Source organism: Lepisosteus oculatus, chromosome 17 (assembly GCF_040954835.1).
Source record: "Lepisosteus oculatus isolate fLepOcu1 chromosome 17, fLepOcu1.hap2, whole genome shotgun sequence".
NCBI classification, from domain to species: Eukaryota; Metazoa; Chordata; class Actinopteri; order Semionotiformes; family Lepisosteidae; genus Lepisosteus; species Lepisosteus oculatus.
The window spans coordinates 19081630-19094408 of NC_090712.1; the positions used below are offsets into that span (position 1 = coordinate 19081630).

Here is a 12779-nt window from a genome sequence, read left to right on the forward strand (position 1 = left end):
ATGGATTATTTTATAGATTTACAAAAGCCCCCTTAATTCTGACTGCAAGAGAATATTCACTTAATATAAAATGCAATGAAGAACAGATAGTGCAGAACACATTCCACTGAATGGGAATATGTACGGAAAAGCTTTTAGATTTTAATCTACTCTCCGTCTCTGAAGTGTTTCGTTAATACATCCCCTTGAGTCTGATGCGTGATGTGCCGTGTGTTTCTGGAATAAGTCGAGGCTAGTCTCTCCTTGATGTGTTTGAGAATGGAACTGTTCGCATTCTATACCCGACAGTGAAGAAATACCATACAACTGCTTGCTTATCCTAAAAATAGTGAAACGGGCTCTCAACTTCACGTTATTTACGTTTTTCTTTAGACTTTTTACCGAAACCTGAATTTAGAATGGTTAATGAGTTTTCCTTCAATAGGAATTAGCGTATTACAAAGCATAATGCAATATTTTTGCAGATTTGTAACATGGTGCCCGATAAAACGAGATTAATTGAAGCTTGTCCTCCCAAACTCCCCACACGCCTTTGAACAAGGAATAGCAGCAGTCATTGTCATTAACTCTGATAGCACAGCTGTGACACAACTAATGATTCTTTCTCAAGATCGGGAACCAGAGGAAATGCCTGCAGTATCACCAACTCCATTCGCAACCGCGTCGCCTTTAATAGCTCATAATAACGAAAACGTTGGAACTACTAGTTGAAAAACAGTTACATGGATGCCCTAAAAAAGGAAACGGGGTAAAAAAATAATAAAAGTTGGAAAGGAAATAACATGTCACGAAGGAAATGAAGGTGAACGAAAGAATAATATAACAGCCTGATACAGCAACTGTTCAAATGCAGATACTTGCGCTTCTATCACGTTCATATTCACATACAGTACAGTACCAGTTCAGGGATTCGCACGCAAAACTTAAATTGGATATGAGGACACTTCGACGGACATTGGGTATCAAAGTTCTTGCCTAAATGAAACTTCAAAAAAACTCTGTCAAAGGAGAGTTAAATGCTGCTAGTGTTGTGCATCTAGAAATTATAGACATTTAACAAAAACTGGAAAAATAAGCAGCTAGACTGGTGTTACACAATTTCTGTGCTTCACGGTATAATTGGCAATTGTTGCTTAGCATTTTACAAAAGTACCTTATTAATTTAATTTTCTACATCACATAGCATTTGACGAGGCAAATAAACATTATATACAGGAAGTGAAATCAAGTTAATTTGAAATAAAACAGACCCAAAACATCATATTGAGACCGCGTAGATTAGCAGACTGCTTAAAACATACAGTATAAAAGAATATCCCATTAAATATAAGAATTAACCAAACCATTTTTTTGAAAACGCAAATGTCAATTGCTGTATGGTACAGAAAGCCCCTGAGGTTATCCCCAAGTTTATTAAACACGTTTTGCCCTTTTTTTAAATGATATAACAATTGTAAAGAAAATAGCACATATCATAATACATTTGAAAGTCTTCGGTGTATGCCCAATATATAACCGGTACATTTTCACTTGAAAAATAAAGTTAAAATGTATTCTGAACTATTTTTTTTTTCAAAAGGCAGAGGTCTTTGTGGGAAACAACATCTGAACTCCAGCCAATTCTCACCATCAAAAGGCTCTCGCAGTTACAGTGTCCGGACATAAAGGCGATATATGGAAATACAGGCTGAAAGAAACACTTGTGAAGGCTCCGAAAACCAAAATTAGAGAATGTGACATATATACAACACTAAAAGTGACATACAATTGCAGTATACACTGTATAGGTCCTATATACAGTATAAGAAGTATGTGTTGAGTGGAAAGCAAAGACAAATATATTGCTGTCTTAGCAGGCCCTTGGTCTACATATGTAGAGGCATTTTATTTTTTCCGTAAACACGTACAGTACACGCATGGATGTGTGCATACATACACGATGTGCATGTTCTTTACTGTTAAAATAGTACTGAAGGAAATTGTGTTCACATTCTGCCCGGTGCTGTTGGCCTATCGACAGAAGACGGGAGAGAAGTCCGAGTAACCAACTTGTCAGAGAAAATTTGGTCCGTAAAAGTTGACACAAGATGAACATCTAAACTGCTTTGTTTTATGAATTTAAACAAGTGCCATTTGTTAAATATTCCTCTCAGTGGGCAGGTGAGCCTGACTCAACAGCCCAGTGCCAGGGATATACAGTACAGCATTGGAATGTGGGGGTTATAGATGTAGTCAACTATATCGGCAACACCAGCACATCGTAACTAGATCCACAAAATCTCAAAATCAGCACCTGACGTCTGCAAGGCAGATTGGAACCATTTCATATTTTGAAAATGTCAAAAGCAGAATTTTTTTAATCACTTTATTCTTGCGAGCTTTTCTGTTGATTCATATAATATTATTTATCAATGGCATTTGGTACGGTCTTTACTGAAAAAAAGAACGGGCGCTCATACTTCGTTCAAATCCATATGTATAAGCCTTAAGAATACCAACAGTGAAATAAGTGACGTGTTGATCAACACAATCTGGAAAGAAGACAGGCAATGTCGCTCTTTAATTCCAGTTTACAGACGCTTATGGTCATATACTGTAGTTGTCGTTGTTTCTGAGTGGATGCAAGTTTTGAAAACAGGTAAAACATCAAACTAAACGGAATATCTTGGTCACTGAATGAATTATAACGCGTATTTCATAGAACTGCATAACGGAGCTTTCAAACACAATGCTCATATTTTGAACAGACCTGTAAGTAGTGTAACAGTAACTGAAATTTCTTAAAACTTACCATTAGCTGCGGTAGTCAGAGCTGCGAAAATAAGCAGAAGGTGTTTAAATTTCCTCATCGCAGTCATGTCTGATGTTATTCCACGCAGCCAAGGGTTTCTTGGGTTTTATTGTGAACGATCACAAAAATGCATAGAGATCCAGCTTTGGCACAACGATCTGACGCCTATGGTGCAGGGACTCGCCTCGATTAGCTCTCATATCATCAAGAAGAGCCACTGCAGAGATAAGAGATTGTAGCGCTGAGACCCTAAGAGGCTGTCTTGATCCAAGGAGAGAGACAGAATGTGTTAGGGAGAATAGGAGAGGAAAGAAAAGAGGCAGCCTGTTACCAGTAGAAGGAGCTGGACTCAACCATCACTATCGTATAGGGGAAGAGAAACAGACGGAGAGCCAGCACTGCAACTTCGCAGCCAGCATCACCTTTATGAGGCCGCCATATCACCTTTAAGGTGCAAAAGAAAAGACAGGGAAAACTAAATCGCTCAAATATGCATTTTCGGGATGGAAAACGTAATAAGAAAGTTCAGTCAACAATCATGTAAATCAGACATTGATCAACGCAGTATCCTTATAGACTTGTCTGTGCATTCTGTATACACATTCTGAAGTCACGCTGTTCCGGACTTTGGACATTATAAAGCTACAGAATATTCCAACTACGTGGATTCTAGTCCTCGTAATAGTGTAAAAGACATTTCAAACTAGATTAGAAGACATCATCATTACTTCATGCAAATCTTCCAGATATCATCATTCTTTTCTGCTGCAGGTGTGCATACCATTGTGCAGCTTTGGTAATATAGTATGTACTGTACTCTGTGAATTTCAGTAGCATATTTGTGAGTGGTGGTGGAAAGCATTCTAATCACCGGATCGAATATTTACATAAGAATATAGTCTTTTCTCTGCACAAAATCGTTATGTAAGCCAAGTTACTTTTTTTTGGCTGGCAGGAGACCCACCAGCCTTTTTCCTATGTATTTTTTTTAACTTGTGTGAACGTTTAGGGAAGCCTCGTTATATTTAGAAATCGGTACTGTTTTGATTGAAAAGGGTCAATGTCATGCTCTGTGTTCGCTTGTACTTCTCTGAATGCTAGCATCATCCCACTCCACCTCCTCCGTGCTTAAACCGAACTGTTGAAGCACGAACTAAAAAATGTTAGACGACAGCACACAATCTCTCAGTTCTCCTATCTCTTCTCGGTTAATTTAAACGTGTGCTTCAGATTTCGTTCTTCATCTGTTTCGTAAGTTTATTTTGTATTGAAGATTTCGTTGGACAGCTTACAAATCAAATTATTGGGGAAGACTAGTTTATAATGGCCGATATTTGCGCCCTTGGAGAAAATAAAAAAATGCATTTTAACTTTACGGCTGCAACAGAAAATAAGTGAAGTCAAACATTCCAAAGGTGCTTTGTCAAGTGCATTTGGACAGCGCTCTAGGCCTGTATGGCGTGACTCTGCTGCCATCTAGAGGGAACAACTTTATTTGCAGCTTTCAAATTAAAAAATGCTGGAAACTTCTTCGAATCAAGCGAGGTTCTTCATAGAAATGCAGGTACTCCACATCAGATATTCCCATTAACGTGTCATTCAGGTAAAAGTGCATAATGCGTTTGATCTAAGTCAATGCATATGAGATAAAATATTATGTGTATCTTGTGTCTCGCAAAGACTTTCATAGAATGTGATGTTAACGTAAAGTAAATGAATGCTGTCTTAAACATGCACATCAGAAATATTGAAGCATTGCCAAAGTATGGGCATTGCTAACAACTAAAAGAATCTATTATCCTCAATTGAATATACCAAATTTGTACAAACCTAAGTTATTTTATTTAGTTCTTGGGCCTGAATAGTTTGAAACTTTTTTTCCCCCACTAAAACAGGGGAAAGCAACAAAGGATGAAAGCTCATAGACTACATGTTAGACCAACAATCACAACAAACGCATTAGCCTACTAGCAAGAAAAAAGCATAATTTCTACATTTTCTACCTATGCTACTGTACCTTTGAAAGCAGCATCACCATTTTCTAGCCTGATCTCATTAGAACTCAGAAGTTAAGCATGGCTGGGCCAGGCCAATACTGGGATACCTCGAAGGAAGGCCATGTTGATGCTGTAAGTGGTATCGGCAGACCAGTAGGAGGCACTATTCTCTCTGAACCTGAATTTACAATGTAATGGCCCAGTTTGATGACCAGGAGAAATGTGCTGGAGGCGATGCCCTCCTTTAACTGAGATATTTAACTGTTAAGGACAAGAAAGAGTTGTGATGTCAATACCAGGGCCCTACCTGTAATCCACTCTGGAGCCACACAGTTTGATCCTCCTAAAGATCCTGTATAACTCAGCTGGCGAAATGACTTCTCATTCCTCCAACTGATCACATGGGCAGTGGGTGTTTCGACAGATCTGAGGAAGCTATTACAGTTAAGATTAACTCACAAAATTCTAAAATGTTCTATGCAGTAAAATAAAAGATTTATGCTGCTAAGATAAAATAGCAAAGGTTAAAGGCCACAAATTTATTCTTAAATTAAAAAATAAATACATAACAAGAACAGGCTCATCCACAAGTTCAGTTCTCTTGTGCATTTCCTAAATGAGAATTAAAGGGTTAGTTTTCATTTTTCCATCTCAAATGTGACTAGATAACCTCCACCTGAAAAAGAATTTTAGATGTCTTCTCAGATGTCAAACTTTGCCTGCACTTGTAAGTACTAGTAACCCTTTGATATGAGAGTCAAAAATGAAATAACTATTAAATTGATGTTTCCAGACTTAATCTCCACATTTCACATTATAATCTGTAAAAAAAAACAGTATATATTGCTTTTCATTCATATTTTCATGTTGATTGCATGCTGTGAGGCATATACTGTATATATTCCATTCAAAGGTTTAATTTTCTCATGTTCAGTGGTCTGAAGTAAAATTCAGATGATCTAAGAAAACAATGTGCCAATATGCAATATACAAAACTGAATGCATTCAGACTTAATATTATATAGTATACTAACAAGGTCAAAGATCTCATTAGAATCATTTTTCTTCAGTAAGCTACAGTACATAGAAAAATATAAAGTAAGAAGTGCAACAAGCTTCAAGTTATACTGAACTATACAGTACACAATCTGATGTACTAAAATGCCTTTAAAGTTGTCTATATTTACATCATTAGTATTATGTTCCGTGGCAGTGGTGCTCTTAGCCATTATCTGATAAATATGAAGACATTAGCTGCAGACATTTACTGCAGGCAAGTCAGAATGTTCTGCCATTTTGAATTTAACATCAGTCCACGAGTCTGCATTGGTGTGCTAGTATACAGGACATTTTCCTCTGAAGTTAGTCTGCACGAACCAGCACAATGGATGCCTTAGAAATACAAACAGCCCTGGTTGTAACAAATTTTGGAAGTGGTACAAGTACTTAATGTCTCCAAACCCCCAACATATCTTTGACAAAGGTGCTTAACCTTGCAATAATGGAAGGGCGGAAGTAATTTTCTTGGTCTTAATGTGCTTTTATATATCACAGTTCAAACTTTTACACTGGAGAGGGAGGACTGTATCTGGCAACAAGTGACAAGCCATTAAAGAGAAAGGAATGCCAGGAGAAAGAAGCAGCCTGAGGCTGCCTTCCCGAAAGGCTGAGAGAAGGGCTGGTTTTTAATAGCAGCAGCAGCTCAGTACCACAGCTCACAGCACTGGAGGGCGACATCAGGGTCTGGTTGTGTTGCTGAGCCACCAGAAAGATTGTGGGTAATTGATACCTTAAAGGCTGATGAGAGCAGAACCTCAGAATAGTCACCCATATTAAGGAAAACAATGACAAAACAAGTTGCTACTGATACAAATGAAAGACAGCTTAACCATCGCCAGCCATCTTTTCTTGTCAGATTCCAAATGGTATTTTTTATTTCTGCACAGCACACTTAGAGAAACCGGAGCAGACAGAAGGTGCCTGAGAGTAACATGCCGTAAGAAACGAAGGATCAAACAGAATGCAAGACAGTGCTGCTTCTCAAAACAATGCCAAGGCTCAAATAAGGTCTTCATGTGACACTGCTGTTTTTCCAGCCTTATTTTTCCATTGTAATGGAAATTCTAATAATGCCATAATTGTTTATTTTCAGCAGACAGGCCACCTACACATTTGCCACAGTCATACAGCTGTACGGGATTTCTAAAAGTACCTCACCTATTTTTTTGTATTAATTCTTGAGTGCACATCCTCCTTATAGCACCACCCATACACACTCCAGGCATCTGAGACAGACAATACCTACAAATGAAAACGATGGCTGTGGCTGTCGCTGTGCCCTTCGGTCTTTCTGTACTGCCAAGCAAAGGCAGTTTTTGTTCAATGCCCGGAGCTATTCAAATGAGCTTGCCTATGAATCAAGATGTTCGCACAGCTCAGTCAATGCCCAAAGCCTGTATTTATGACCTTAAACACCAGGCGTAATGACTTCACACACAATAAACAATGACAATGAATCTTATAACTGTGCATATGCAGCATATTGATGCATCAGACTTTTATCTGGAAAGCTCTTATATACACTCTGTATGAGATAATTTAAATGGGATTTCAATAACTCACAAACACAACAATGTAATACACTCTCAGAAATAAAAGGAACTCACGCCAAATAATTTTTTCTCTCCTGTGAAGACTAATTACAATTGCAGTAGATTGTTTTTTTGGCTTTTTAATATAAAACAACACACAGTAGTTGCCTAACGAAAATGATGTGTATATGTGTTTCGTGTGTGAGCAAGTATATACTATAGGCATCCCAAACCTAATATTTGCTTTCTCTCACAGTTAAATGGAGAACTCAAATCCAAATGTATTATTCATAGAGCAAATTAAAGTTCGATATTCAAGAAATATAAGTACATATTTTCTAGCTACTGTGGCAGATACATCTTATTAGACTGATCACAATTTCATGATCCATATAGCAGTTCAAGGAGTGAATGACTCATGGCACCATAAAGGAATGTTAACACAAAAATTAGATTGGAAGTGTTGCTCATTTTTTTATTTCTAAATAAAGCTTTGTGCAGAAACACAAAACAAGTGAGTTACCATATCTGTCCTAGCCAATTCAGATTTTCAGATTTTATGAGGACAAACATGAATTTTTCCAAAAAACTGATTTAAGGTTATTTTTGTATGTTTTATCAACATTTTCCTCAAATAATTTTTCAAAACAAATGGGTAAGTCAGAGTGGATAAGAGACAACTGTACATTTGATCAAGTACTCATTTCACAAGACATCACTGCTGTTAAGTGTAGAGTAGCCTGTACTGTAAATGCTAGTGGATGGGACTATGCATTCAATCATTTTCACCATCCTGTTTATAAATATCTTACATTCACATCAACAGTCTCAGCTTCATCTGTGAAAGCTCGGTAAGTTTAGGCACTCTGTTCAGTGATGCTCTGTGTATTGTATAACTCCCTGTCTATCTATAGTACCTGCCAGGTCTCACCAAAGGCCCCAGCTGTTCTTTAGTTTAGATAGTGACTAGTTTTAGTGTATCAATCAGTCACAACTCTTTATTCAAGGGATAGGCGAAGAAAAATGTTAAACATCCCTGAACTATGTACTGATTTTCACAAAGATCACATTTGCGCTGTACGATTAACCACCCTTCAAGTAGAAGAGCAGAAGAGTCCTTTATTTGGTGACTATGAATCTATATCCAGATAGAATTTTCCTCATTTTTGCTATGGACAATTTTTAAACTGACTTAATTTTAAAATACTTTGAGCTTATCAGAACTAAGTTTATTACTAGGTTACTTAAAATGAGATGGAAACACCATTTTAATACAAACTGTGAAAAGATCTCCAAATGTAACAAGAGTTCTCCAAAGATTGATATTTGTGACATGCCTAACCTCAGCATTCCAACAAAAAGATTTAAAGAAAACAAGATAGATGAAGAAAATCCAATTTTGAGGAATTGGGGATCTATGCTGTTGGTGACTGTGAGGCGAAAGGGTGCCTTGTTCTGTTTTTGAACAATTTAGACTTAATCAAATTGTTTCCGGAAAGAAAAATTCTTCTGAACCTTGGAAAAATGGGGGAAATTAAAACATAAAAATATCCTACAGAGAGCACATAAAGCATAAAATCAATCACTTTTCCAATTATTTTATAACACCCACAATAGCTGCAGTTTTTGCTTTCAACAACAGCAGTTGATAGTCCTTCTTAACACCTTGAAAAGAAACTCTCAAGCTCATTTTGTTTCTATCTAAAGTGATTCAGCCAAGTCAAGTAAGGAAAAACATATACCAGAATTCTCCACCACTTTGTTCGAGTAAAATTGTAGGCACAGCAAACAAGCCAGAACCAAGAAAACCCTTTTTCTCTTGTTAGAGCCTTTAATGAATACCATCATGGGATTATTAATGACCAGGACTGTAGTCTGGACCTCAGATGAAAACTCCCTCTCCTTATGTCTCACAGTCTCCTTACAGCTATGCCCAAATGGCCACTATGAAAGAATAGGCCTTTGACAGCTGGCCTTTCATACTGTACGTGCATCAGTTGCCTCAGCTACTCTCAATACACACCTACAGGATACATCCATTGATTTTCCAACCGCTTTGTGCAATTCGGGGTGACTGAGAACGGGCTATGGCGTGGGTGTTTGGGACTGTCCTGCGGTGGACTGGTGCCCTGTCCAAGGTGGACACTGCCTTGTGCCCTTTATATTCAGCCTTACTCGTGTAAATGCTTAGCAGTCATTCAGTGCTTCATGTAGACTTACACTTCACTTACATTACATTCATACATTACATACTGACTATAATTCTGTTATATTCTGTATCTACAACAGTACAAAGTGACAAATGGCACCGTGCAGTTCTATTACAAATTTAAAACAGATATGAGGCTGCTCTTCATTTATTGAAGAATCCTGTTTTCTAATCATTATTGTCTTATGCTGATAAAAAGATAATGCTGTTTTGTGACCTTTCTTCAATTAAATCTAACTGCCACTCTCTAGTACCATGTGATAGAAAATTGTTTTTTCACAAAGATCACCTGGCCCAGTTAAAGGTTTGATAAATTAAGTTTTATATCCATTCACGGAAAGAAAGGAAAAACAAAACAAAATAACAAGCAAAAAACCTTATTATCTCTCCTGGAGTTACACAGATCTCAGCATTTGAAAAGTAATTAACTCATCTATAGGAAATAAGAGGATCAATAAAAGACTAGTGGTTTGAGACAAACTAAATTGAAATGAAGCCAACCCAAGATACCTATCATCAGCGCAGTTGGATTAAATTAATGTTATAATTATACAGATTTGATAACAGCACTAGGAATACAAACTGACTATGGGAAATTGTCATATTTAAAGCCTGAAATAGCATCACTAAAATACAGTCACCTACAAAGTTATTGGCACCCTTGATAAAGATAAAGCAAAAAAGACTGTATTTGTATCAAGGTAATGAGCTATATTTTATGCTTAACAATATGGAAAAAAAAAACTATATTCTTATATTCTAATGCAATGTCTCAGAGAAAAAGGTATTTGTTAACATGTAATAATTTTATTTCTCAAAAAGATGGAACAGTAGTAAACTTGCCTGGTAGCGTATCTTGTGAAGCACCGTCTTGGATCTGGGGTATAATGTGAAAGAACTTCTCCCAACAAGAGCAGCACAGGAGTTCATTTCTAGTAAGAACATAGCAGTGCTTGATGAAGACAACCAGTAGTTTCAGGGTGGCACAGAGGAGCAGTGGTGAGCATCTGTGTGGAGTTGTCTGCTCTCCCCATTTCTTCCAGGTGCTGCAGCTTCTCTAACAGTCCAGACACGTGATGGTACTGTAGGTTAATCGTCTCCTGGGAAAGTTGGCCCTAATGCGAGTGTCCCTTCCGGGGTGTATTCTGCCTTGGGCTTGTTGTTTGCCAGTATGGACCCCAGGTCCCCCCACAACCCAGAATGCAGGTTTAAATGGTTTAGAAATTTAAACACATGCCTCTCAATTCGAAGGCAAAATATTTGTTTTTTCTGAAATTACACAGACATTATATGCTTTATCTGTGTCATGTATAAGGCGTACAGTATTTTAGAAATGCAAAACTGAATAATTTGACTGATAACTGACATTCTGGCAGTAATGAGCTGTTTTTCGATAATAAAGAGCCAATACATGCCCTATTAAGTGAAATGTAAAATGAAGGATTACCAATATTACAGTATGTAGTTTATGTAGCAATATTACAATGCAAACAACAGTTCAACTATGTCCTACCATATTGAAAACCATTTATCAGAATTTTGAACATCTATAAAAGAATATTTATAAAACAACAGATGTTTTTTTTTATACAGAGTACATTCTTTTCAATAATTTGTACCTATGCTACTATTGAGTAAGTGTGGTACTGGCAGAAGCTCTGACTGGTGCTATTTGCAAGCTGTAAAGCAGATGAATGAACATGTTTGTGAAATAGCAACCATTAACACGTTGCAGCACGCGGAGATCTGACAGACTATAATAGTTTTTATTACAAAATTCAAAATAAGAAAAGCAAAATGCAAAACCAAATGATGTCCAATAAATCAGTGCTGTATTTTTAGGCATGTAGAATACATGTCGAAATGACTAGTAATTTTTATATAACAAATGACAAGGAGTTATACTCGAAAACTACTGTATGAATATTGACACATGAAGTGTGTCTCTTAATACTAACAGAGAAATCATAACATTAACTATACAGTATGTTTTTATCATATAAAATAAAGAGTATCGCAGGAGATCCAACTATCACCCATATCTGCCATGAACTAATACAGAACACACATTAAATAGAACTCCAGTCTGTCCTGGAAAGGGACTGTTACACAGTCACAGCTGAAACATCTTATTAATTGTCTGTGAAATACATAGTTTTAGTTCTCTTTATCATTGCAACCATTTTATTTATTTTTTGTAAATGTATTTATTTGTTGTATTTATTTTGCTTGAGACACAAGTCAAACATCTTTTTTTTTGGCATTAGAAACACACAAATGTATTTCAGACTTTTTAGTACAAACCAGGTCAAAAGTACCCATTTTCTTCAAAAATATCACAGCTTAATACAGTATATTGCAATATATTATAAATATGAGCATTAGCAAAAATAACCCATGCTCATCAAAAACTTATCAATACCATACTCTTATCACAAGTGCAGTGTGTGCATGTAAAGTAAATATGTTGAAAATTCTTTAAAGACGCAGTGTTCAGATACAGTGTTCAGAAATCTGCAGAAACAAGTCTATCACCATGATACAAAAACTAGAACAAAAAGAAAGGCTTTGCCATTCATCTGTAAAATGAAAACAGCTCTTGTTCACTTCACAGGGGGTAGCAATGCATCCACAATACTAAGTCAGGAGTGCCCTTGAATGTCTACCAGAATTACATTTAGAACATTACATTTTAGGTTATGCAAAGATTTGGGCCTTAATGTAATCTCACATTGCTGATCTATATATTGCAAGTGCTTTACCCCTTTATATGACTAATGAACACACTGCCCTCTCGTTTTTTTTATAGTGTTAAAAACAAATGTATGCTGTAAATACTTTTCTTCAGAAATACTAAATAGCTACATATCTCTAAACAAATAGATTTGCACTTCTCTTTAAATTGTGCCATGCCTAATTCATTTTTCATGTTACTGGTAAACAACATTCCCCCACTAAGCCTGCTAAGATCAATTCTAAACTCCTTTCCAAGCACAGAATATAAGAGGCTACAAAAATGCTTTAAGTCATTTCTTAGGAGATCAAGGCTGCAGTCTTCAAAACAGTGACAGCACACACATAAACTAAATTAGTCTTGATTACACAAACATCTAAGAAGTGCATTGATTAAGATGCAATGGCTGATATTTTTCAAAGGGAATGCTTTGAATAATTTCAGCAGAGGCAGGTTT

The 12779-nt window shown here is 36.7% G+C and overlaps 1 protein-coding gene across 1 annotated transcript in view; it reads right to left on the reverse strand.

Moving 5' to 3' along the window:
- Positions 1-3067, reverse strand: part of csmd1a (CUB and Sushi multiple domains 1a) — a 604432-nt gene extending 601365 nt beyond the window's left edge. The window contains exon 1 of the mRNA XM_015363222.2: positions 2792-3067. Within this exon, the coding sequence (XP_015218708.2) occupies positions 2792-2858 (67 nt within the window). The 5' untranslated portion in view covers positions 2859-3067. The remainder of the gene's footprint in view (positions 1-2791) is intronic.
- Positions 3068-12779: the final 9712 nt, after the last annotated feature.